The following is a 26,108-nucleotide window of genomic DNA, read 5'->3' as shown; positions in this document are numbered from 1 at the left end:
TCTTACTTCACAATATTAACAACAGAGACAAATACTGCAAGACGAATTTTCCACAAGACACTACTAGTTAGCCCGCTTTTCTATGTCCCAATTTTGCATGTGCAAAGTCTCTTGAATTTCAAGTGCAAGTGTCTACACCAAGCAAACATACACTTGCACAGGAGAAAACATCATTTTTTGAAAGAGAGGTCTGACAGGAAATTGATGAAAAAAAGCAAACAAGCTTAACAGCTTTCAAACTACTGCAAGATCTTGTTTGTAGAGGACAACAGGGAAGAAGGAGAAGTACAATATCTATGCCATAGCTCCATCACTTACAATCAAAATGACATATTCAGCAAGACTAAAAGACTCAGAAGAGCAAGTGGATTGAAAAAGGATGAATTTTTCATTTTGTGCATGCTTAGTTTTGAGCCTGGGTTTAGGCAACAGCAGTGACGTTTAGGAGTACACAAGATAAACTAACATGGTGTTCAGAGAATCGAGATGGAAGGCAACCCAACGCATGATGCACCACTTGAAAAAAAAAAAAAAGTGCAAGGACAGAAGGAAAAGATGGCTTATAGAGCATAAAGACTGGAGTGGCAGGTGAAGAGCAAGAGGAGGAAAGCAAAAAGGTTCCAGTGAAGTTATGCAGTGATGTAAAAGAATAAAAATATTTGAAGTAAAAGGAGAAGCACTAAAGATATTAAAAAAACTGGGTAACACATTGGCATTAACTTAGTGAGCAGCATTTCAAACAGGCTGTAGGGGAGCAATCAGGATGTAACAGAACAAGTAGCTGCGTACAAGCCAGAAACCTGTGCCTACAGTAATCCCGAGTTGTAGAAATCTGAGGGATGCTGCCCAAACACTGGTTCTGCGTGTCCCTAGCACAGTGATATCTAAACTCCTTCTCTGTAACACCACCACAATGGACTCCGAACACTTCACACATTCTCCCTGCAAGTCATCACTAGACACCCACACAGTATAGAAAAAAGCTACAGCACAAATAATAATGTACACGCTCTAGATTTGATTGTGACTGATAAAATTTTGTTGTTTCCCTACTGAGACAATAACTGAGCACTCAGATTATGCTTTTCCTCTTTCCAGATCATCAGTTTATACCTGAAAAGACAAGCACACTCTTAAAGAATCTCCCTTTTCTTTGGCAGGTGGGTCAGATATGCAGTGTCCACTGTCCACTGTACCAGAGTAAGATGTGTTACCTTGACCAAATTTCATCTGTGTTGAACACTTAACCATATGAAAGATTAAACACTGCTAATGGAAACATACACAGTGCAAACACCCCAGGGTCGTAGCATTCTTTACTAATGTCTTCCTGTATAAGGACAGTTTCTCTCCCCTCCTAGGAGAAAAACAGTCAGATTTCTACAGAAAAATAAAATAATCATTCGCTGACATTGGTAGTGACTACAGCTTCCTCCCCTCTTGAACCTTCAGCTGTTTTAACATCTTGAATCTACATCTGGCCATAAACCTCAGCATGGCACAATGTGGTGTATTTCTCAATCAATAATTATGCTGACATTAGTTCAGACAATTATATTAATGGAAAAGGCCATGTTTCTAGTTGATTTTATCCCTTTGCCACAGGCTTCACCAGAGTTGATCATCCCTGACTCAGTGGGAACCGGTAAAGTGGGAGGTGAGAACTTGTAACGGTGCATTGCTTGTTTGGAGAAGTCCTACAGGGTCTCCTATGAGGAGTACAGCTTGACTGCTGCACAAGGCCCCACACACAGTATTCCTCAGAATCCCAGCTTACTTCCCCCTACCCCGTACTTAGGAGGGACTCCTAAAATGCTGCAAGATGCACCTTGGCCCATAACAATTCACTCTGCTGACAACACTTCGCTCAGTTTCTCCTTGATACCACAGCTGTGATCATGCCTTTCTGTGCTTTGCAGGGTTAGAAGCACAGGTAGAAATTAACTGGTTTAAACTTAATCCTGAAAGGACGATGGCAGTGATGGAGAAGAAAACACCCTGAGGCCCTGGTGAGCACTATAATTATGCCTTCTGTAAGATTAATTCCCATTCTAGTCCAAGTGGTTGTAATTTCAGGGATTTACTGGATCTACTGCTGATCCTTGATTCTCAGGGAAACCCTCCATCTCTCACAATATGATCTCACTTCCTCACATGTCTTGTTACAGCCTTCCCTACCTACTTCATTCTTATGGTGCCATGGTAAAATAGCATTTCTAGGACCACCCCCAAAAATGACTTGAAAACAGGAGCAGAGCAGGATACGTTATAGAAAAGGTCCTTTGCTGAACTGTTCTCCATTCACAGTCCAGCTGAGCACTCGCTATATCACTCTCCACTTTCTGTGACCAGCCCTGTAATTAGCAGGTATTTTCCTCATGGATGAGTTGAGGAGGGTCCAGAGTTTCAGGCTCAATTGAAAACATTGGACACGCTGGTTTTACAGGCACTCATTATCAGAACCTGAACGCTATGAACACTTAGAAAGTACATACAAAACACATTCAAACATTAACTAGTGTGATAGGCGCACAAAGCAGAGCAAAGAGGTTGTAGCAACTGACCTGTTTTACACAGCCATGCTCAAGTCCCTGACCTGGAACAGCCTTTAATTAGGCATTTCCATACTTTTAAAACAAACACAGAAGTAATGCCCTTTCACAGAAATAAGAGACTTGCAAACAAGTTTTCCAAAGAAAATACAGCAGAGCAAAAACCTTTGAATCCATGAGGTGCTTACAGAGAAATTATTCGCATAGACCTTTCAAATATGGCACAGAGCCTAAGATGTCCAAGGTATTGGCATTTCTGCACTTTAGGCTTTCCTAAGAAAACAGAAACTACAGTCAAAAAACACATTTGGACTCTCTTCACTTCAGCCACCATGTTACAGTTGTGTCCTGTACAAGCTCCCACAACTTGCTGTATTCCAGCGGCTGAGCATAACTCAACTAACACACAGAAAGTCTTATTCGTAGGAGACTGTTCACAGGGGAATGAAGATAAATACAAAGATGCAGTAACAGGATCTAAGCAAACAGCACAGGCACACTCAAACACCCAGTTCAAACAGTAACAGCACATTCTGACCTGTTTCAAGGGAAGACCTAATACCTTTAATGGATTAACTCCTCCACCCTCTAAGTCATTTTGCCTGTCACCTCCCAGGCCAATTCTTACCAAATACTTACAAATGTGCAAAGTTATGGCCTTCAACTGATACTAACAATGCTCTCTAGTTGGCGAGAATATCGTTGCTGTCTTCGCATGACCTGCATTCTCTCTGTCACCAGGATTAAAAAATAATAATCCTATCTCCACAGAGTAATTCTAGAGCTGAAGAACTATCAACCTGTCTTACTGTCATGTAGAAAGGCTACCTATATTTACTTCCCTGGTAAGATCCAATAGAGAGAGGCAATGTGTTATATCATTATAAACAAACTGATGGTCCCATAATAGTTAAAGAGAGCAAAGCCTGGTATCACCTTAAATGAGATGTGTTACAGATTGCACCATCCTTAATCCAATTTAGGCAGGAGCAGAAAGGGCTGCAGTCACCAGCCTTCAAAGCAGCAACTACTTGGTTGCTTTGCAAGAGCCTGAATCATGCAATGCAGCTACTGAGGTGGGCAGTAGTATAAAAATTAAGTGTGGCTGGGCTACTCAACAATGTCCAGATTGAGCACAATCTCCATCAGCAGAAGTTCTGAAGAGTTATGACAATAAAATAAAGTTGTTTCCCCAAGAAGCAATCCTGAGGGAGCACAGTGCCTGCTCTCACATGGGCTGGAATCTCCTCTGAGCTCCATCAGGGAATCCAGACCTGCCTCTGGCTACAGACAGAGGCAAAGAAGTAGGTTACTGAACTGCAGGTAAAACCTGCCAGAAAAGACCACAAAACCAGAAAAGTATTTTTCCAGTCACAGAAGTCAGTATGACTCTGGTAAGTGGTGGACTAAGAGCCCCAAAGACCCAAGTGCTCTCTCCTTTTCCCCAGTACAGCACAAGTGATCACTGCACACACTCTTCACAGTATATTTTTCATCAGTCTGCATGGGGTCAATTTCTGGAAAATTAAGTGCGTTCAGACCCTAGCCTTTCTTTTGCTACAGCAAATGAAAAGGTTAATATGGGGTTTAGATGTGAAGAATTGTTATACAGAGGACTGTTATTCAAACACAATTCCAGTGATTCCAAAAGCAGCTAGCTAACAAGTGATACCTGAAGGAATGAAGAACGTATAGCCTTGTTTCAGCTCAATTCTTTGGCATCGTTCCACCCTGTCTCCCAGAAAGATATCACTTTGCTTTCCTGAGAGAACCCATTCTTCATATAGTTCTAGATTCTGCAGAGTAGGCGGAATCAGCCAGAAGATCTAAAAATAAAGAAAAGATTTAACTATTACCAGCAGTCAACAAAAATAAATAGCTGAGAAATTCCAACGAGGTTGTTATGTGTTAGCCAAACGAACGCATAACACCAAGCCTGCTTTCTGCATAAAACACATGTTTTCCAGGTGTTGTACACAGAGGCACACAGCAGACAGCAGCAGCAATTAGTCCACGTGCTGGAAGTGGCAAAATAACTGTCAGTTGTCACCTCTCTTCCATGAAACATCTTACTCGGAAGATGCCTGCACAGTTTACTTTCAGTTCAAAACGATGCACTGGTATAGTACAACTTGATTGTACTATATAGATGAACAGTATCTGTATCACGGAGATCTTCAAGCTGCTGTATTTATTTCAGTTCCCACCATACACTGTCTATACTAGAATTGGGAAAAGCAACCTAAAACAGTAAAGACATGAACGTAGCCATACCTGCTGTATATTTTAAACACTTTTTTATCCTGTAATGTTTCGGTTCCGGCATAGTGTGCATGTGCACACTAAAGGAACATGGAATCTCTAAAAGGTAACAGAAGCTCTAGCTAAAGAAGGAGACTAGTGAGGGCACTCTGACCCAACAAGGGTACACACAGCCACGTACTCACTACATGACACTTCTAAACCATGCAGCAATAACAAGCCTAAAAGCATGACCACCAACAAATAAAACATTTGATATTTCAAATAAATCACTTGTTTGTTTCAAAGGTGAATGGTGTCCTTTTAGTTCAGCACTCTGTGTACATCAAAGCTGAAATAAACTGACTGCTCCCCCTACCCCGAAAAAGAGAAGAAAAAAAATAAAAGAAAGCAATCCCTCCCCCCATAAGAGGCACAGAAATAAAAACAAATATTGAACAATAAGGTTCACCTACCTTCCCCCCACGGAAAACGTGATACCACACTGAAGTGCCACCAAAATCAATATGAAAATCAGTGAAGCATCCTTTCACACTCATCAAACAGTACCTGTAAGCAGAGTGAAGGACAAAAAATGAATCAGTCTGAAACAGTATTTTTCACGTCTTAATTTGCAGAGGTTAACTGCATGTGTGATACTGTTTCCACCAATTAAGCTTCCGCATATAGAGTACTGGGGTTTGTCTCATGAAGTAGCTGTAACTACGTTTTTGCTGAAAAATGCTTATCTCCAAGGTTGAGTTTGCTATTCATACAACTGGAATGAAAGCTTTCACAGTTAAGGAATTGAAAAACATTAGAAGTTATGCTGTTCAGAAATATTTCTTATGCCACTGCCAGTCCCTGGTGTGATCTATTTAATGCTCTCCCTTCACCGCTTGAGAGACATAACCTTCTCCAAAAGTTGTACACAAACTGCTTCAAAGAGCAAAGTTTTGAAAAATCTGATTTGCTTATAAATCCTCCTGAATGTTCTTTACCTACTTGCCACTAATGCCATTTTTGCATGGACTGGGGGACAGAAACCTCATTCGGCAAATTAACTCCTTTTTGTTCACATTTCTAGGCATTTCTGCATCAAAACACATTAAGGAACCAGCTGGCAGCATCGCAAAGCATCAAATCCACTATTTTTTAATGCTGTCTTGATTAAGGTTTTCAAAGCAGTTTAAAGTCAGCATCACTGGAAAGAGATACAAGAGCTCTCATCTCGCTGCATGAATCTCAAGCCACCAGCCACCATCTGTAACTAATGGCTGAAACACAGCCGCCCTTCTCACTGTAGGCACCTTTGCAAACGCAGGAAACACACACCACTTAACCCACTAACCTCTTTTCCTTGTTCCGGTCTCCGTTTCATGGCTTTTTTTTTTGCCTTTTTTTTTTTTTTTTTGAGGGGTGTTATGGAAACAGTACCAGAATGGAATTTGTGAAAAAAAAGAAAAAAGGTTTCATTTAACTGTGTCTTTTTCTCATCACATTCAGGTAGAGAGAATCTCAGCAGTATGCAGAAGGCGTGCAAAAGTCCCTCTAGATGATAGGCTGGAAAGGACCTTACCATGTGTCTGCAGAAGGCTGGCAAATCAGAGAGGCTATAGGTACATAAGAGCCCGCTGCCTAGCAACCACATCCCGAGCTGGAGTTGACAGAATGATACGCAATGCTGTCATGAAGACAGTCAATTTGCGGGCTTCAAAAAAGGTCCTGCGCCTTCATCTCACAATTAAAACCTCTCCTTGTGCAATTACGCGTCTCTCCTCTTGCCCACTCTGGAGGTTGGGGGGGGCGGTTTATCCTTCAGAAGCAGGAAGAGAGCTTTTTCTGCCCCTGGGGTATTTCAGATGCTTCAAAAATCACAGCTAGCCAAGAAGCTGTCTAGAGTCTCAATATGCTCCATTTCAAAATATGAGTCCTTCCCTCCCAAATACATTTTTTTAAAATTTCTCCTTTTATGTCTTCTCTACCAAGATGTTGTTGATTACAAGTCAGATAGAATTTAAAAACAATAAAAGAAGCCCAGAAAGGAAGTTGCCTTTCTTCCAGGCAGACTGCAAAAAGTCACAGATTGAATAATTGCTCATAAAACAAAAAACAACATGGAAATTCTCAGTTTGGGAACATTGTTGAGTATTAGAGGTTCTTGTTGTTTTAAAAGTAAAAAATTAAAATCCTTAAGGAATCAATTCTTTTCCGTTTCCAAAAGGTAAAATACATCACACTAACAACAATTTTCTGAGATAGTGCTATCTACCAACAACTACCCATTCACATTAAGATATTCTGAAAGAGCATAAATGGCCTAAGCATCAGCTGGTTTCACTTGTTCCTCAGTAGTCAATAATCTAAACTTGAAGCTGTCGATCTGTTTGTATTCAGAGAAGAAATAACAGGACTGAATTCTCTGTCGAAACAAAGTGCTTAAAATGTAGTTTCGTGAGAAAATACCAAGGCAGATATAACCGTGAACACACAACTCTTTTTCCCCCTTGTTTTTCCACCCATTTTCCCCTCTGTTTTCTTGAAACTCCTCTAAACACAACAATTTCCATTCCAACAAAGGTGGTTTTAGTGAAAGAGCCACATATGGTGATTAATAAAAACCCACAAAGCATTTGGAAAAAAAACCCAGGTTTTGTTTCCATCTACAGACGAGCCATTCCATATTTAATTTCTGCTGTTAATCTTACAGGGCTGCTTTTGTCCAACCCGAAGAGCTACCAAAAGGCTCAGGAGCCTGAAAAAGCAATCTTCCGCCATATAGCGATCTCCCTTGTTGCCAGAGTCTGGCACAATGCCTTTGCATTGACCTCTACAGCTTCCTCTTCCAATGTACACCGCAGTCACATGGTCCCAGCACAGCTCCATGCCACAGCTAATCTTATACACCGCTGGGCTCCAACCTCAGCATGCAGCTTCTCATCACTAACAGCTGCTAATTTGGGGAACGACTCAACTTTTCCGGTTTTAACATAACCAAAAAAAAAAAAAGAAAAGAAAAGAAAGAAGAGGGGAAAAAAAGCCGTATCGCAGCATCCATGTTGAAAGAAATCTAGAAACTACATCCCACTGCGTGCTCTGGTCACAGCTCTTTGCCTTCAGTGCCCTGGGCCAGAGCAGGTAAAGTGGGTTACAGGAACACAAGCCCAAGTAGGGCACAGGGAGACAGTCTGACTAGAGTTACACCCTGAAAAAACAGGAGACGCAAAAGATGCCCCAACTTTAATTTTTTCCACAACTGCTACCACATCCAATCCCTGCACACTCCACTTTATCTCCCTGCACAGCCTCAGTTAGGGTTTTAAAACATGCAGCCGCTTGTAATCTGTTGTGGGGGAGCTTCCCTTCCCCACTGAAGAGTTTGTTTTATGCTCTCCACAAGCCTGAAATTATTCAAGTTAATGTATTGTTATTTTGGAGGAAGGATTTGTGGTGTGGGGGAAAGGGGAACTTCCCCCCAAAAAACTGGGGAAATTTGTTAGAGGAATGATGCGAAGAAATATGGAGTAACCTGCAAACTCCCAGGGAACAAGCAGAAATTGCCAAAAAAAGAGAGGGAGATGATACAAATGAAGCTAAACCACTAAGCAAAGAGAGAGAGCTGGGAACACAGAAACAACACAGAGACACCGCTCCATAAGCCAGCGCAGATACCACACTCCCAGGCAAACCCACAATGCACTCGCCACGCATAGCTACAAACCCACAAGCAAACAGAGAAACAAAGACAGCGACAGACACGCCGGGATGCGAACGCACACACGCGCAGGCACACACACGCAGGCAGGGGAACGCAGAGGCGCAGCGTACATGCACATGAACTCGGGGAGACGCGCGAGCACACGCAGAGGCAGCATTACCCTGAGCTTAGCTCCTTTTCTCTCGCAATAGGTACAGCACACCATACGGCTCTATTCCCTCTGGCATTGCAAGGGCTCCCCTGCCACTGAGCTCAGCCCATAAACCACTCCCAAACCCCAGCAGAGGCTTCTGTTTTTTGTTCGGGCCAATGAGAAAAGTATAGCTCACTCTTCCTTCCTCCCAGGAGCAGCGCCGGCTGGTTGAAATCCCTAAGCCTGAAACCGAATACCACAACCCATGAGCCAACTGCAAGTGCCAAACCGGGGAAAAGGAGCAGGCCCTGCTCCGTGCGTTCGCTCGCTCCCTCTCTCCTCTCCCCCGGGTGGGAGAGGTGCTCCCAGGCGTCGGACGAGGGAGGCTGCGGCGGTGCCCGGCGGCATCCCGGCACCCCGGGGTTCCCTTCTCCCAGGCCTCGCCTCACGGCATCTGGAAGCGGGAGCTAGAGGGGAGACAGCAGGAAACAATGGCTACCTTCGGGCGACTCCTCATGCTAACGGCCTGACCCGCACCGAGCAACACTCCCACACTGGGGCCCTGTGACTGAAAGGCACAAATTACTCCGCAAGACAAAAGAAACCATTGTCACCCGGGAGACACGGGGCCAGCCCGCCCGGCCCGTCTGCCGCCCCACCCCCGCAGCCCGCGGACCTCGCCGTGGGGCTCCCCGCGGGGCGCGACCGGCCTCTCCTCGGCAGGGAAGGCCCCAGGGCTTCCCCTCAGGGAGGGCCGCGGCTCCCCGCCTCGGCGGACAACCCGGCCTTCTCCTCAGGGAGGGCCCCTGCGGCACCCACCTGCGGCCACCGGGGCCGGCTCTGCCCGCCGAGGGGCCCCGGGGAGCCCAGGCCGGGTGGGACGCGTGCCCATGGCCCTGCCGGGGCCCAGCCTCCGCCATCAGCCCCGCAGGCACAACCACACCGGGCCCGTTCCCCGCCTCAGGAGCAGGGCAGCTGGGCGGTGGTAACCAGCGCTTCCAGTAAAAGACAGTTCAGCGTGTCCAGTAAAAGACAGTTCAGCACAAGACAGTTCAGCACTTCCAGGCTGAAGTAAAAGCCAACCACCACCTATGAAGGCCGAATAGTACCTAACCATTAAACATAGGACTGCACCAGGCACTTCAAAAGCACGTGAAAGACCCAGTTCCTGCCCCGAGGGGGTTACGATCTGAGTCAGGCGGACAAAAACAACACCTGAGATAAGAGAAAGCCTATTTTCTGCGAGGTGCCTCAGCCTGCACCAGAGATTTTGTGAAGCAGCCACAAATTACACTCACAGGCCGTGCTGGGACCAAAGCAAGTTGCAACACTTTCCTCCTCACAGCCTTGCCCCGGTCCCAACCGAGGTGAAACACCAAGCTCCAGCGTGCACAGGTTGGGTTCATACCTGAGCATGCCGCTGCCACAAGTAAGGACTTCACAGGGAAAGTGTAATTTACCTTCTGACCATCAGATCTTGGCATGACCAGCCCACATGTGTAGAGGATCAGCAGAACAGCGCCCAGCTACCATCTCAGGCTGCCTGCAAACCTTGTTGCTGTGCTCTGTGTTCAGCTAGTGCTGGGAAGGTTACCTTTGAACTGTAAGAATGAAGAGGCCTCTTTTTTTTTTTAAATTGGAAGCTTAAATTTCTGAGAAGGTGCCCGCCACCATAAGGAAATGAACCAAGCTGCCAGCAAGCCAGGCCTGTCACGCCCTGGAACAGCATTTTGGTATCAGTGAGAACACATTTCTCCATCCTTGTGACATGGCTGTTCAGCTCCAGGCTCACCACAAACCATTCTAAATGCCAGTGCTTATTCCAGTTACACGGGTGACACTGCAAGTCCTCCAAGCTCTACACAAAGGAGGATTTGAGACCAACACACTGACCTGAAGATGTGAAATTTTATTTTCTTTGCTAGCTTGGAAAGTTTTAATGAGAACTTGTGCTTTTGGTCTAATTTTCTTGTACTTAATTATGTTTATAGAGTAGTTTTGTGTCAAAAGTAATTCACAAATGACATACAAAGTGCATACAAGTATCTCACATGCACCTGTTATCTCACATGCATAAAATAGTGCCAGGTTGCACTGCGGAACCTGTGAGCTCACACAATTCAAAGGGCAATCTCGGTCTCCAGAGGCACACCCTCAGCTTTTAATTAGACCACAGCTCAGCAGAGTATTTTAGCATCTGTTTAAATCCATCCCTATTTACTAAAGGAATGAATAGAAAGGAATGGATGGCTGAACAGCAGCCTAGGAGAGGGAAAATTGGGCTGAGTACATGGTAACAGAGCAGCATCTTTTTGTGAACAGGTGGATGTTTCATACAAGATACCTCATCCTTAACTGAAGAATAACAGTAATATAAAGACCTATTACAGCAGTGCTTAGATATTTTAAGTAATAATAAGAATTTTTAAGGCAAAAGAGTGTTGTAGTGACTGAGGCTTTCATTTGTCATTTGTTCCATAGCACAAACTTTATCAAGTTGTTCGAAGTACCCATTACTACTTCTATAGCCACCATGTCCTGGCACACTTGCTATTTCACTGCCACTGCTTTGCAAATAGTCTTGCAAGGCTACAAACACAAAACCTAATAAACAGAGAGGCTAATAATTTCAGCAGGGCTACCTGTTTTAATCAACGAGAACTCTAGTTAGTACATTTTTTGGTTTGGTTCAGGCTCAGCTGTATCCAGATGGGTTCAGTCCAGGTTCAATTTAAACAGAGAACTAAATCTGAGCTTGTTCTGAGCTACTTGAAAATAGTTATGGCGCACCGTGATGAAAGGAAGCAGTTCTGAGCCCAGTTCAGTTTCCTTTTGTCACAGTTTCCTACCCTTAGGATTTGCAGTACCACAGATCTGAGGCGATACAACAAGCTTCTGCCCCTAAAAGCTGTTATTACAACAGCACTGCCTTTTCCTCCTGCCCTGGCTCCTGGTTACAGAGCATGCTGCCCTCCCTCACTCAGGCTCCCATGTTAGTGAGGCCCTTCCTTGTGAGCACCTTGCACCCAGGGGTGTAAACGAGGGGAGGCAGGAGCAGGCATCCTCAGCAGCTATGAGCTGCTTGCTCTGCTCACCCAGTGCCTCGTGGCCCTGCACCTTGTGTGAACTGCAGAAGGGATCTGTTGATGATCCCACTGCTGTGGTTTTTTCACACTTCTGCACTGCCCTTCAGTTGGCACAAGCATTTATGCAGCTGTGTGGTGGTTTGGGTGGCCTGAAAAGTAACCAATTTTTTATTTCTGAGTTGGTTTTCAGACCACTCCCCAGCCCAGTTTACTCTGCAGCTGCACAACAGCGTGTTCTAGCAGTGAGGATGGGACAATGTGGGCATGGGACTGTTTTTTTCAGGGTCAATGCCAACATATTAGTTTGAAGTTTGTCACACTACAATCTCAGCTAGCTGCCCCCTTAATTCCTCGTGTTGTCCTGCAGCTTAAGAGGTAGTACTTGGAAAGTTTTACATATTTCTGACATAAACCATTTCCCCACTTAATTTAGACCTCTATGACTCCTATTAAGTAAATAACTACTTACCTACAGGCAGAAAAATAACCTCATTACCCAGAATTTTTTAAAAAAGTTAATCGTGCAAGTCCAAGTGAAAGCCAGGGCGGTCTCCAGTGCACGTAGTGCTCCTGGTAACTGAAGCAGCACAGCAGATGGAGCGTTCTCTAACTTCACTCCCAGCACGGAACTTGACGTGCAGGAGCCAAGACAGACATTTGTGTCTGGTAATGCCATCTGTGTCTGCAAAACTGCAACGCTTTGCTGGAGTGCTTTTTGTTTGTAGGGAACACGTTAATGGTGGGTATTGCATACTGCAAACTCTTAGTATTATGAGAATGCTAAGAACAAGAATGAAATGAAACAACCCTATTTCTGAGCAACAGCAGTCATTAATAAAGCATACGAATATTGATGATTGGCATAAAAGAATGGGCAGGATGAAACAAGTGGCAGCACTGACATTTAGCTCCACAGTTGAACACAGTCTCTTTAATAAGAGCTTATACCCTGTGGGTGCTCACAGCAATAGCTGGGACTAGTATCTATACAGGAAAGGGTCAGTCTGACTTTCCAAAGATGGAGAAAGCTAATCTCCTGAGGAGTTCATATTTAAACTGGACAAGTTCATGGAAGAGAAATCTCTTGGGAGTCACTAAGCATGCAGAAACCACTTCCACCTCAGGATAGCCCCTGCCTGAACTGCAGGCAGTGGAAGTTCAAAAGATAATTTTAAGGGGCAGCTTCATTTTAGGCTCAGACTGTTCTTACGCTCCTCCCAGTGCATCTATAACAGCAGCCAACAGCAGACAGGTTCCCGAGTGCCACAGGTCTTTGTACCAATCCAGTAGAACTCCTCTTGTGCTCCTGGACTATCGATGTTTATAATTGCTTTTATCTTTGTTGCTTTTTCAGACTGATGAGGGTTTTGTGTCAACAGTGCTGTAAATCAGCTTTCTCTAGCCTTTATGCTGGATGATGCTCAATAGCAACATCCTCATCACTCCAGCCACATCACCCTTGCCTTTAACTCTCATGCACGGTAACTCCTTTTCCCTACATCAAACTCTATTATCACATTTCAAGCCCTTACAGTCTTTCACTGTTTAGCTTCCCTCTACCTATCACATCTACTAGTTTATCAAGCTGTCAACCTCCACCTTCACTTTGCCAGTGACAGCAACCTCAATGGCTCTGTGTCTGCTTCTTTATCAGGCATCTCCTTCCTTTCTACCAGGCCATCCCCCACACATGGGAAAAGCTCCATGTCAAAATCTGTTGAATTGCTACTTCTCTAAAATCCCTCTTTGAAACCTACCATCTGGCATTTCATGATGCAAGTAGTGAACTGCAGGAATATACTCTGCTTTTTCTGCTAAATTCTGTTAGTCATGTTGCTACCTTATCCTTTAAACCATCTCTGCCTTGTTTTGTTTACTTGCTACATTTTTTCAGCATCTGGAACATGCCTGCTCTAGGAAAGGGATCCTTTTCCTCACTTCTTACCTCATACAGTCCATGAATCCTGAAGCCCTTAATCACGATTCAGTTTTTTAGCTCTAGCAGATTATAAATAACATTATTTACTAGACTAACCGCTTGGGAAGCAAGTTGCCTGGGTTCTATTTTCTGCTCTTGCAACTGGCTTATTGTGTGACCATAGGCAAGTCACTTAGGATACTTCCAAATGCATATGTGAAATCTGGCACTCCTGCCCACATCTAGTTACCCTAACAAGCAGCTTACTCTTTTCGGAATGATAGAGTATCTTTAGCTTCCACTGAAATCAATAGTGCTGAGTGTATCATAGGACCAGGCTTCCCTATGATGCCTGCCACAGAGGGTCTTCTATTATGAAGACCTTTACTCCCAAAATGTTTATTTTTACAGAATGAGAGTTAATGCTGCATATCACTTTCTGACTGCACACTTCTTTGTATATGTTAGTACCAATCTATTTTAGACATTACGGTTTGGAAACAGTTCTGAGCGATTTGCGAAACGCTAGAGGTGGGTTCAACAGCGGAGCCTGGGATACCACCAGCATTAGGTCTGGCCAGTAGAAAATCCCTCTAAAACAGAAACAGCAGTGAAGGGATTCCAGGATTATATGGTGTTCATCAGCTATACAGGTCAACAGTTAATACATCATTAACTGTAACCCCTAACTTAGTTGTACTAATTCCTATTAAACTTATAGTGCACATTTTCAGGCCCCCAAAGTAGTTGCTTCTTCCAGTCATCATATAAAAACAGTGTCAAGGAAGACATTCAAGCAGAAGAAACAGCGATGTGAGGTTATACTATCACAACTTGCCCAAAAACTAGAGCCGAGATAGGCAGAAGCCAGACAAACTACTCTGTTGTCTCAAACTTGCCCTGAGTGGCTCCACTGAAACAAGAAACCCAGCCTATATACTCAGTCCAGTATTTGGTCTCGCTGTTGAAAAAGTCAACAGAAAAGTGATTCAGCATGAAGGGCAGCAGCAGAGTTTTTTGGGAAACACACCTGTTAAAAATGGACTTCACGGTCAGGTTGGACAGGGCTTTGAGCAACCAGATCTAGCTGAAGATGTCCCTGCTTAGTGCAGGGGGGTTGGACTAGATGGGCTCTAAAGGTCCCTTCCAACCCAAACCATTCTATGATTCTATGACTTCAAGTTCCTTTCACAAAACATCTCTCACCTAATAACTCTTTAGCCATTAGTAGTTTAGAACCTGTGAAGGATCTGAATCCAGCCTACAAATTACCCTGACTGTACTGTGTGAGCTGTATGATGTATCTGTATCCTGGGACGTGATTTCCTTGGGTAGCACTATTGGAGAACTTACATTTAAGGTCAGTCTGCCATTTTCAAAACAGAATTGCTCAAAACTGAAAAATAAAAATGCACTTTTCAAAGGGATTTGGTTAAAGATTGTATTCAGCAATCTGTAGATTATTTCTCAATTAAAAATATTTAGAATAAAATGTGTTGAAAACTTCTAAATATTATTTAGAACAGAATATTCCTCTCTTAAAGACTGTAACCACAGGCTTTAAGGACATGAAGCATCCATAAAGTTCTCAAATACAAAGTTGCTCTCCTTAAAAGCTGGTACAGACCATCGATATGTATTACACAGCTCAAGCAGGTCAGCCACACCAACCTCCCCTTCCTGCACACTGAAAAATAAATAAATCGTTATTTCCTCTCCTGCCAGCTTTGGAGTTCAAAAGGAATTAATCAAGGAGATGAAGAGTAGAGCTTTTTAAAGACTTAAACTTACTTTTTCACTTTGGGGTATTTCATCTCTGAAATAGCATTGGTAGCATCTGTCTGTCTCTCCTTCAAATGCTGCGGCCACATATTATCCACCCAGTCGACTAAGTCCACCTGAAAGCCCCACCAAAATCAACTGTTAGTTACTGAACATATGGTAGGATATACTCCTTTTGGCTAAAACTCTAACAATGACAATAGCAAACCAGCAGATGCTCACAGACAGCAAGAACCTTGCTGTTCAGCAAAAGTCCTATGGACCCACTTATTAAGGTGCAACACTTCATCACCACAATTCAGCCCTTTGCAACCCAGAGCAAAGAGAGCTTTGCAGTCAATTTAACTGGGTGCAAATTCTGACCTAGGGGCACCTGTGAGCACCTTCTCTTGCAGTATCACCTGCTGCCTGTATTCAAGTGTATTTTTGTAGCCAATATCCTAGAAATTACATTTATGAACGTTAAAATGCAAACATAAAAGAGATTATACTACTCCAATACCTTAATTTTAAGGAACATTAACACCTTTGTCCTGGCCAAATTTTGATTTGAGTATTACGTTATTGCCTACCGTGCATTTCCTTCATTGTTCTACTTGGGTATAAATTCACCAAAGTTCTTGTCCAAAAGCCAAACTTCTAGAAAGTGTGGGCAGGGGAAAACAGTAAAAGCTGAGCAATTGGAAACATGCTGCCAGCAAGGTGAGGAAGAGATAGAAACTGAAGATTGCTCAGGGACATCGAAACACAGCTCCTGCGCTGGGTGCCAGAGCACAAACTCCCATCTGTCCATCACAGCCACAGTATGGACAAGCCCATGACTCACTCTTTGGTCTGTTTTATGATGAAGCCTGTGCTAGATATCCAGAACACTCCCTTCTGGTTATGCAAGTGGATCACATGTGCTGGGTTTCAAAACGGGAAAACACCAGGCAACTGGTAAGTCCAACAAGGCAGGCTGTAGTGCTGCGTTTGGCCACAGTGTGGCCGTACATCCCGACCCAGCTCAAAAAATCATGATGTGTGAACAAACCTCCATTTATGTGTCAATAAGGATTGCAAGACCTATCTTAGGCATTGGTGACAGAGCTGTCCTATAACTGCTTGCAGCAAGAAAGGAGAAGTCCAATTCAGTCATGGTTAGCACGACACTTAGCCTCCTAACTGCTAAATCTTTTTAAAGGCCCGCCCAAGAATGTTATTCGTATGAGTCAACTCAACTGTTTGTACTCCAGCGGATTTTCATAATAGGGCAATTGGCACATGAAATTCTTGCAGATTGGGGCTGACCCCTATCTATTTCTCCATCTGCACCAAGTACTGTTGATAACACATGGTACTTTGAGAAGAGGCAAAGGGAGATAATGCAGCCAGTAGAAATAGTCCCAATTCCATGAATATCACAGTTGTATGTGAAAACAAAATTGGTAGTTACTGCCCTGATTCTGAAATAATTCCCACATCCTGATACTGCAACTTACAGTCTTTGCACAACAGGGAACATGAATCGAGTATTTCTGCCTTATGAGGGCTCAAAGAGCTCTGCAGAACTCAGGGGATCCACTTATGCAAATATAGTATCCATCTGACTTTACTGGACTTTCTCTGAGCACCCAGCACCTTCCCTTCTATCCCAGGTATCTAATGGGAATGCAAATCTCTCTCTCAGTGAGATCTCAATATCCCTGGTATCACAAATGACTGAGCACTCACACCATATTAAACAGATATGAAGTATTCATTTACATGTGCTAACAGGTACCTAATTGTATTTTTCAGTCCTGAGCACCCAGGAAAATTTGCATAGATGTTTTAAAAGCTCACCAAGCATGATGTACTTGGGAAAACTGGGATCAACTAAACATCAGAAACTCCCCAGACCACTTCCAAACTGCCCACTAGTGTCTGAATGACAGCAAAAACCTGCACAAACTTCTAAATATGTGCTTAATATTCAATTTGTGATATGTGCATAACAGAACACAAAAGCCTACTTAAGAATTACTGCTACACATCAGCTGCCATCTATTTTTGACCTGTTCAGGCATAAGTGTGGTGTTTATATTGTTTACACAGGCAAGAGATGTCCCCAGCGAAAAAACTACTGGTATAAATAGAATACAATATAGAAATGAGGAGAAAAGTGTCTGAAAACAAAACATCATAGAGCTATGGTTTCACACCCTGCAGTGCCTTGAGCATCCAGTGCTACGAGCAGATACAGAGGGAACATGCAGCACGTGCATTCTGCTTTGAGAAGTCCCTTTGTTCCCAGATCAACCAGGGCCAATGCCCAAAGTCTCTGCCGAGTGTCCTGAGGAGACACTCTGAAACTTCCAGTGCCATTTCCTCCATCCCTGTGTATTACTGAATTGGTGCTCTAACCCCCACCCACGCATGGCTACATTTTAGTGGTAAATGAAATCATCTTTATTAACAAGGTCATGGTTTCACTGCTGGTGACTCCATTGGGAAACAAAATCATAAGAGCCCTCTCTACCTTTAAAAAATGTGTACAGATCTACCCCCTTCCTCTGACACTGCCAATTCTGACACAGCAGTAATTATGCTGATTTAATCATGTATAAATTTCTATATTTAATACCTGTGTTGTCCACTTTTTTTGCTTTTGAGACCCCCAAACATTTGAGTTAATAGGAGGGTTCATATATAAGGAATTTAAGCTTCTTGATAATAGCTTTCAATTTCCTCCTCCTTAGAGGAGGAAAAACAATAGACAGGAATTTAATTTTGGATGGAATTTCCCCTAAATACCTTGAGAGGAACTGCATATCTGTGCAAACTGCATGATTAAGAGCTCATCAGGTACCTAATTCCTGTAAATTAAGTTCCACTGTCAAGGAGACCAGCTTTCTACTTGGGTAAAAATGAGATCCAAACACTAAATGGACAGGAGCTACAGGTACTTCACATCACCTCTTTTAAACTCCATGTTTTATTTCTTACAAAGCAACCAGTGACTGGGAAGAAGCTGAAAATAAACACCATCACCACAGGATCCCTTACCACATTGGGGCGCTTGACAATGTTCTCCAGCTTCGTGTGACTGAATTCCAGGCTGATGACATTGTAGAGTTTTTCACGCTGGGCCTCTGGTGTTTCATAGTATCTCACAAATTGAGACATGCTCATTTCAACACCTTTCTGTGTGTTCACATCCATCACGTCCACTATCCGTCGGCTTCCTGCAAACACACAGAGACACTCTCAAAACATTTACCTTTGCTTTATTTATACATACATATATATATATAAATATATATATATAATTATATATGTGAATACATTCTCAACGACTGTGGGGAAACTGTTATTAGAGGATGAGACACCAGCATCAGTCCCTCCACAGGTCCTGAGCAGCTCCAACAGTGAGCAGGGAACTATCTTGGAAGTGGACTTTGTGCGCAGTATGACACTGAACAAGTCACTTGGTGTCTCTGCTTCGGAGAGATGGAGAATTTCCTCCTTTACATGAATTGACGTGAGCAGAAGTACATTAAAAACTATGAAGAAGCAATATAACATGGTAGAGGGGACATGCAAGACAAATAGCTCTCCAAATCATACTCTGCCGTTTCCTAGACATCCATATGCCTCTCAAGATGCTTTTACTCATGTACAAAAATTATCCATAAAGAGCAAACTGCCTTGCATCACTGGATGATTTAAACTGCTGAACACCTTATACAGATTGCTGAGCATTCTCAATTCCAGTCATCGTCTCGTCAGTGGAGATGAAAGCACTAAATGCCATAGAAGAGTGAGCCCCCACTTTGGATTTCTCAACTAAAACTACAGGACATACTTTCAGCTTCTCGAGTGGCAGACATACAAGTCTCATTAGCACCAGAATGTTGAACAGCAGTTTTAGTTGAGCCTTCAGCTCTACACAGATTAATCCACAATCTTCTCTTCACCCAACTGGAAGGTTTCACCTCTCCCAGCAATTTCACCATCCTAATTAGCAGTTCGTTTGTGTGTGAGTGAACAGGAGCCCGTGAGAGACATGCCTCATTTCCAGGAGAGAAGGATTCCAGCAAACAAACTCGCAACGCTTCCAAAAAATCACTCCAAAACCATTTTCACTGCCGAAGAAATAACTCAAAATAAATTGCATTAAAACAAAATGGAGGGCCGATATATGCCATCAGAGGGAATTATTAATAATTACAGCACCTGGCCTATTGTGTGCTTGGGAGTAGTATTTCAGCAAGAATGATAGTTTGGATTGCATCACTCCATTAAAAACATCCTTAGCCACTGATAGCAATGACAGTGACAGATGTGATAATGACTCTGGAAAGGAACTCAAGACCATAAAGCTTTGTAATCAAAAAGAAAAATTTATACAGTGTAAATCTGGAATAGTCCCACCGGCCCATCAGTCAAACTCTTCACTACAAGGCTGGTGAACAGGATTGCATCCTCAGTCTGAGCTCGGGACTGTACAGAGTGTTGCCACCTTGAGGAAGGACAGGGAGAAAGTTTAGTTATGTGTGGAAAAAGCACGAGAGTCCTGAAATTTGGTATTTGCATGTTGGAAACAACATACATAAGATCTAGTTTTGGGTTGGGGTTTTTTGTTGTTGTTCTTTTAACTGTTAACTTTACTTTCTAGGAGGAATAGTCTTTTTTCAACTCAATAGGTTAGCAACTGGGGTGAAGTCCCGTTCAAGAGCCCCTAAATAAAAGCTAGCCTGATTTCTGGCTTCCAGTGCTTGCGGATTAAAGCAGTGGCTGCAGCCCAGAGGGGTTAAGCATGTAGATACCAAAAAATTGCATTTGAAGGACTGCATGGCAGAATCTGGGATCTGCCATATTATCGTCTAGGTTTGATCTCAGCTTTGCTGGAAGCGACCTTGTACAGCCTCCCAATTGCCCTTTCTGAAAGAAAAATCAGCAGTAACCTGATGAATTAAAAATAAGAGGCCCAGTTCAATAGCAGGTTTGTTAAATGCACATGATTATCAATTATGGGCAGAAGAGCTAAGATTTGAGTTGATAGTCTCTTGACTTCCAAATTAAAGAGTAATTTGAGGGGATCCTTTTCTTTTAAACCACAGTGCTATCAAACAAGTCCATACATAATGATTTCTGGAATACTGCTCGCAAAATTTGAGACGTATAATTACAGGTTAACAGCCTGGTGCTCGCTGCCCACTTCCTAGTGGTTCTGGCTTACTGCCAACCTTATCTCTTCTTTCCTGGAAAGATTCAGCTCTTTCTTCTATTTCCTGCCCTTAGGAGAAGGTTAAAAAATATCATCCAGAAGGGGAGGCAGGTAAAGGACAAGGGAAAAAAGTACACGGAGGCTCCAAAAAGCGGTGACAGGGTGAGAGATCTCAGGTTAGGCTGGATTTCTCAATACCTCCAAGATGCATTTTACCTGGTGTACCATTTCTGTTAACCATTTTCTAGATACCCTTTTGCCACGCTCTCACCCTGTCCTCTAAGAAGGGACACCACTCAATCAAGCCCAATGCAGCACACCAAGTCCCAGCAGGATCTCAGCAACCCTGGCAGCCTCTTGCCCTCATGTGGACTATATACCTTTCTTCAGCTCATCACTTGCCATGCATGGATTAACATATACCTGGATCCCTAGCTGGCAAAGAGCATCTCTTGTTACTGGCATGGGAAGCTTCAGTGCACCATCAATCACCCATCCTTCGCTTCCCAGGAGTTTTTTCCAATATAACTCTTGACTGAGCAACACCTGGACAGTGTGGGATTGAGAGGCATTTTTTCCTCTCCTGCAGCAGACGTGACTCAGAGGCAAAGTGGTGATGCAAGGGTTCACTGGAGGGGATTTTACAGCCTAAAGAAGAAATGTCTTCCTTCTCTACTGCTGCTTACTGATCAAGCACAAGTGAATCCCCAAAGGATCACAAATACAGTAACTAAGAAACAAGCTAGTGCCATTTTTGACAAGAGGAATAGACAAAAGCAAGGAGAAGAGGGAAGAATGAGTTGCAGAGATGTAAGCTGGAAAATCAAATCGATCAGGAAGAGCTACTTTACAACTACACTTTATTTGAAACCTTTAAAAAAAATCAAGTTACTCCAGCCCACATATTAGTAAAATCCACAGTAAAATTAAGGAGGGGAATAGCATATATAATATCTGTTCCCTTTATTTAAAGGCCTAGTGACCAAGATACCCTAAAGGTTTTAACAGATTAAATCCTAAAACATTGCTACATGCTGCAATATCTTTTTTTTTTTTACATAAAAATGAACACCTGGAGGAAAAACAACTTGTGCAGAATCCCTGCCCACTCCCACTGCCCACCCTGTACAAGTTGGTTTGGTACGGAGATTTGATCCTCTTTGTTCTGGGCTTCTCAGCAAAAGTATTTTGAGAGCAACAGGGAGGCAAACCTTGTCCTCTAGTCAGAAAGTGAACTGCACTTCATGAATGCAAATTATATAGGCACCTTCCCTGCATCAGCAAACGCTTTCACAAATCACAGCTTCACCAAGTCCGTCCCAAAGAGAGACTTCAGGAGTGACAGGCTCCAGCTCCAAGGTCATTCAGCAAAGCTCTCATCGTTCTCCCCTGCAGAATTTGCACCTACGTTTTGCTTCACCTATAGACTATTGTAACTATTTGCCAGAGAGGGAAGAGTGAGGGAAATTCTGGGACTATAATAATCTCCTCTGGGGTCCAACAGGTGCCATTTTGCATTTCTAAAAAGGTGAAGTACTGTCTTCCCCTGCCTTGACCTGAAACAGCTTCAGACTTGCATTATCCCAGCTACCAGACACCAGTCTTCAAAACAGCCCATCCCTTCCCCTGACGTAGATATAGCATTGATATTAGGAGCAGTGGAAGCAAGAGGTGGTCCATAAGCAAAGCAAACATGACCCACACAGTAGAATACAAGAAATGCACAGAAGGTGTGAATCAGAGGTGAAAATTATTTTCTAGGCTGCTGTCTCTTCCCCAGCCCACCACTGGCAGGAAAAGGTACAACCCTCCCACCACAGAGGAAAGGCGAAATGTCCTTTCTGTAAGAATGATTATGAAGCCTGCCCATTAAGAGGATAAAGCTACCTTGGGGAATTATTTTAACCCTTTGTGACTGAATTAAGATCTGTCTTCAAGGTATAAGGTAGTGTCTACAATCAGAAACCAACTTCAAATGCCAAGGGGCAGGCCTGCTGGTCCTTTCTAATCTTCATGCTTCTTACTGGGAAAAAAAACCCTTGGTTTGTAAAGCAGGATTTTTGGCAGAGCCTTAGGAAATCTCCGAGCTTCACTAGCGGGTTAATTGTACCTAAAGACTGAGGCTTTGACTTGCATCCCAGTTAATCCCTCTGGAGCTCCTGGGGCTGGAAAGCACGTATTCTTCTGCTACCCACAGGAGACTATTATGATATCCCTTACTAACTGGGAGGGATGTGAATCAGAGCAGAAAGTCTTCACTGAAGTGGAGCTATTCATGACATTCCCTGCATTTCAGACCCAGGGTAAGAACAACTTAAGAGAGACACATACCAACGCCATCGCTCCCAGATCCACCAGAGGGCACAGAAGAACAAAGGGAGTAAGAGTCCAGATCGGACACTTGCACATGTCTTTCCCGCACACCTCCCAGATAGTGTTCTCACCCAGCATTTTCCCCAGCACAGCCTGGTCCACTATGAAACAAGTATCCCCAAAGCATTCAGCTCCCCCTTTGCAGTGCTCTCTGCCTTTCCCCTTTACACCCCCTCGCCCAGGCATCTGCCCCTGCCCCCAGCACATGCCACCCTGGCTGCAGAGCAGGAGCCCTTTCAGGGGGGTTAAATTATTTCCTTCTTATGGAGATGTAAAGCTACGAGTTCCTGACATGTACCGTCCCCCTCCTTCCCCTCTTTGGTGTCTGCAGCTTTATCACTTGGTATAAAAGTGCCAAGTTGCAATAACCCATGTTATTAGTTTTTTTCATGCAACAGAACATAAAGTATTTAGAGCATGTCCACAGGAAAAGCTTAAGCCAGCAAAAAGTCTTAAGCCTTAACACTACAGGAATATATTAAAGAAAGAGGCTGAGGGCAAATAATGTGTTTTAGTGGCCCTATACAGAATCAATTAGTATCCTTACATCTACCCAAAACATAAACTGTAATTTTCAGTGATTCTTTGAAAATTCAGCCAGTGAAAACCGCATGCGAAAAAAAAATCCATTTACAAAGAAACATTTTTATACAGTATCCAAATGCATTAACCTACAGTATAAGCGTACTCCAGGTAGCTGAAAAGACAGAGCCAGCACACAAAAAAACAACTATAGAAAGGAAAATATTACAAGTTCTAAGGAAAGTGTGAAGGGGAATAACATTATTGAAAATCTTATGTTTTATTTATCTTTCAAATCTATTTTAAGACCATTGATCATTTCTTAGAATGTCTCAACATAAAACATTTAACAGTAAGATTTAACAGATAAAATATAGGGAAAAATATAAAAAATAATTTCATGTTAATAGCATTTTATAGTATCATTGTATTCTACACTATCAAGAGCATCTTTGCATACTAAGAATCCTACAGAAATTAAATTATTTTGTTAAGTGGCATGCTAATCTGGCAATAGCAGAGTTCTTTATTTTCTAAAAGACATGTACAAAGGAGCATTGATTGGATCAGTGCAACCTATTCTCCTTTTGTTTTCAGGAAAGCTGCCTCTGATGCAGAACCACACCCCAACAAGGAAAGGACAATTTAGGGTTTTATGGCCTATTTACATTGTAAATTCCAAGCTATACTTTCTTGTGATGTGCTCCACCAGTAACATTAATGGTGGGAAGAAGAGCGTAGCTGTGCCTGGGGCGTCTGGCAACACACGCCAAAGCCCAGCCCACAACTCGGCATCCAGCCCGCAGGGATGGAGCACTCCTCTCCATCAAGGAGAGGTTTTGGGAGATGGCTGAGATGATTCTCAAGCTCCCTGTTGCTCGAAGGTCTCACCTCCCCTGTCCTGGCTGTGCAGCCCTGACCTTCTCTCACTTGGACCCTGGCACTCCTCCGACTTTGGGGCAAGCAAATGCCCATTTGGTATCAAGAAAATATTTTCCTTTTTCTTGTTTTCTAGTGTTCTGCTGATAGTGTGAACTGGATCAGCTCACTGAGGGGTTAGACACGCACCAAAGCTGGGCCAGGAGAAGGATCTCAGGATCAAGAGGCAGCACAGAACAAGCAGGGGTGGAACAGCCAGAACTGGAAGGGAAAGACTGCTTCTTCCCTTAGATTGCCTTTTCTGCCTCCTGAAAACTCATCATCAGCCCATCATGAGAAACAATATAGCCATGATTTCCTGATACTTGGCAATTAGGAAATGGAAGACGACCTTCAACTACCATTTGTGTTAACAATTAACGTGTGAATTATATCAGCAATCCTGCAGCTCTCCTTTGGTTAGATTAGTATTTAAAGGTGTCCCGTCAAAGGGTTGGCAACAACACCACACATTAATCCACACTTTAATGAGGACATCTTAAGATGTATCCAGCTGTGATTACATCAGACTTCCGGAACATACTGACATTAATATATATTTTTACGTAAAGACATAGCTACACTTGAAGGTCATATTAGACTGAGGTAAATTATGACACTAAAGCATAACAACTACCATGAAATACTTAGGATTTTGGGTGCTATTTCTCCAGACGGCTCTTTTCTAGTTTGGATGAGCTAAAGTAGAGGATGCTTATTGTAGAAGAACAGTGTGACTACAGGGAGTTATTCTAAAATTACTATTCTGGTTAATTTTCCCATGTGGACAAGTAATTTTTAAATCCATTTGTAGAGAGGCTTTGAGATGGCCGTGACCACGTCAACACATCAGCTCAATTTCACTTTCGTATTTTGACATCATGGAAATACATTGAGAGGTTCAATTTTTATTACAATGTTCATTCAAAGCAGATTTACTGCTGTTTATATCCAGACATGAGCATGACTGTTTTTAGCAAAACTGCCCCAGTTTAACTAAGATTTTTAAAAAGAGTTTGACTGTGTTAGGCCAAACTTAAAGAGAGCTCAAACAGGAAGCTCAGCTCTAAAAATAGAAATGGTTCTACTTCCAAAATGGCAAGTCAGTGGACATGCTAAACATATGTAAGCAAGTGTTATGATATTTCTTTTTTATTTCTAAGAGCCAAACCAAAAACAAGCATAACAAGGGAGCATCAAATACCTTCTTTTTATTTATTTTATTGCACAGAAGCCCTAATCATGAATCAAGTCTCACTCATCAGGCACTTTTCTGATGCACAGCTCCCCAGTGGAAACTCACAACAGAGGTAGAGGGTTACATCCATTATCTTTTAGCCCAGCACCAGTTAGTGCTGAAAGCTAAACCAGTATTTTTAAAAAAAAAAAATATATATATATATTCCTCCTCCCCCTCTCTGCAAGGGAGAAAGACAATGTGAGTTTTCTGCCCGTTCAACTTTCTGAACCACCTCACTGCAAGAAAGAGCAACGCCCGTGCCAGCACACAGGAAGGGGACAGGAGACCAATGCCAGAAGTAGGGGGAGAAGGAAGAGAATGAGCAGGACACCAATTTAGACTTGCTTAATTGGTATGGCAAAAACCCAAGTTGTTAGATGGAGTGGGTAGCACAAAGAATAGAGACACTATACCAGGGCGCATAATAGGCAGCA

The 26,108-nt window shown here is 43.0% G+C and overlaps 1 protein-coding gene across 8 annotated transcripts in view; it reads right to left on the bottom strand.

The window, feature by feature from the left end:
• KDM2B (lysine demethylase 2B) overlaps positions 1-26,108 on the bottom strand; it is a 126,434-nt gene that overhangs the window by 72,140 nt on the left and 28,186 nt on the right. For 4 of the 8 annotated variants that reach the window (XM_075110731.1, XM_075110733.1, XM_075110732.1 and 1 more), the window contains exons 5-8: positions 18,458-18,636; positions 15,440-15,546; positions 5,270-5,363; positions 4,225-4,378 (exon numbers count right to left, since the gene is read on the bottom strand). In XM_075110731.1, coding sequence (XP_074966832.1) covers positions 4,225-4,378; positions 5,270-5,363; positions 15,440-15,546; positions 18,458-18,636 — 534 coding nt within the window. Of the gene's footprint in view, positions 1-4,224; positions 4,379-5,269; positions 5,364-5,798; positions 5,861-6,144; positions 7,785-8,671; positions 8,773-9,143; positions 9,161-15,439; positions 15,547-18,457; positions 18,637-26,108 lie in introns of those variants that run through there. The other 4 variants (XM_075110739.1, XM_075110736.1, XM_075110737.1 and 1 more) reach the window with 4 other exon arrangements.

Source organism: Phalacrocorax aristotelis, chromosome 15, assembly GCF_949628215.1.
Source record: "Phalacrocorax aristotelis chromosome 15, bGulAri2.1, whole genome shotgun sequence".
NCBI classification, from domain to species: domain Eukaryota; kingdom Metazoa; phylum Chordata; class Aves; order Suliformes; family Phalacrocoracidae; genus Phalacrocorax; species Phalacrocorax aristotelis.
Note: the sequence above shows the minus strand (reverse complement) of the source record. Positions and strands in the feature narration are given on the sequence as shown.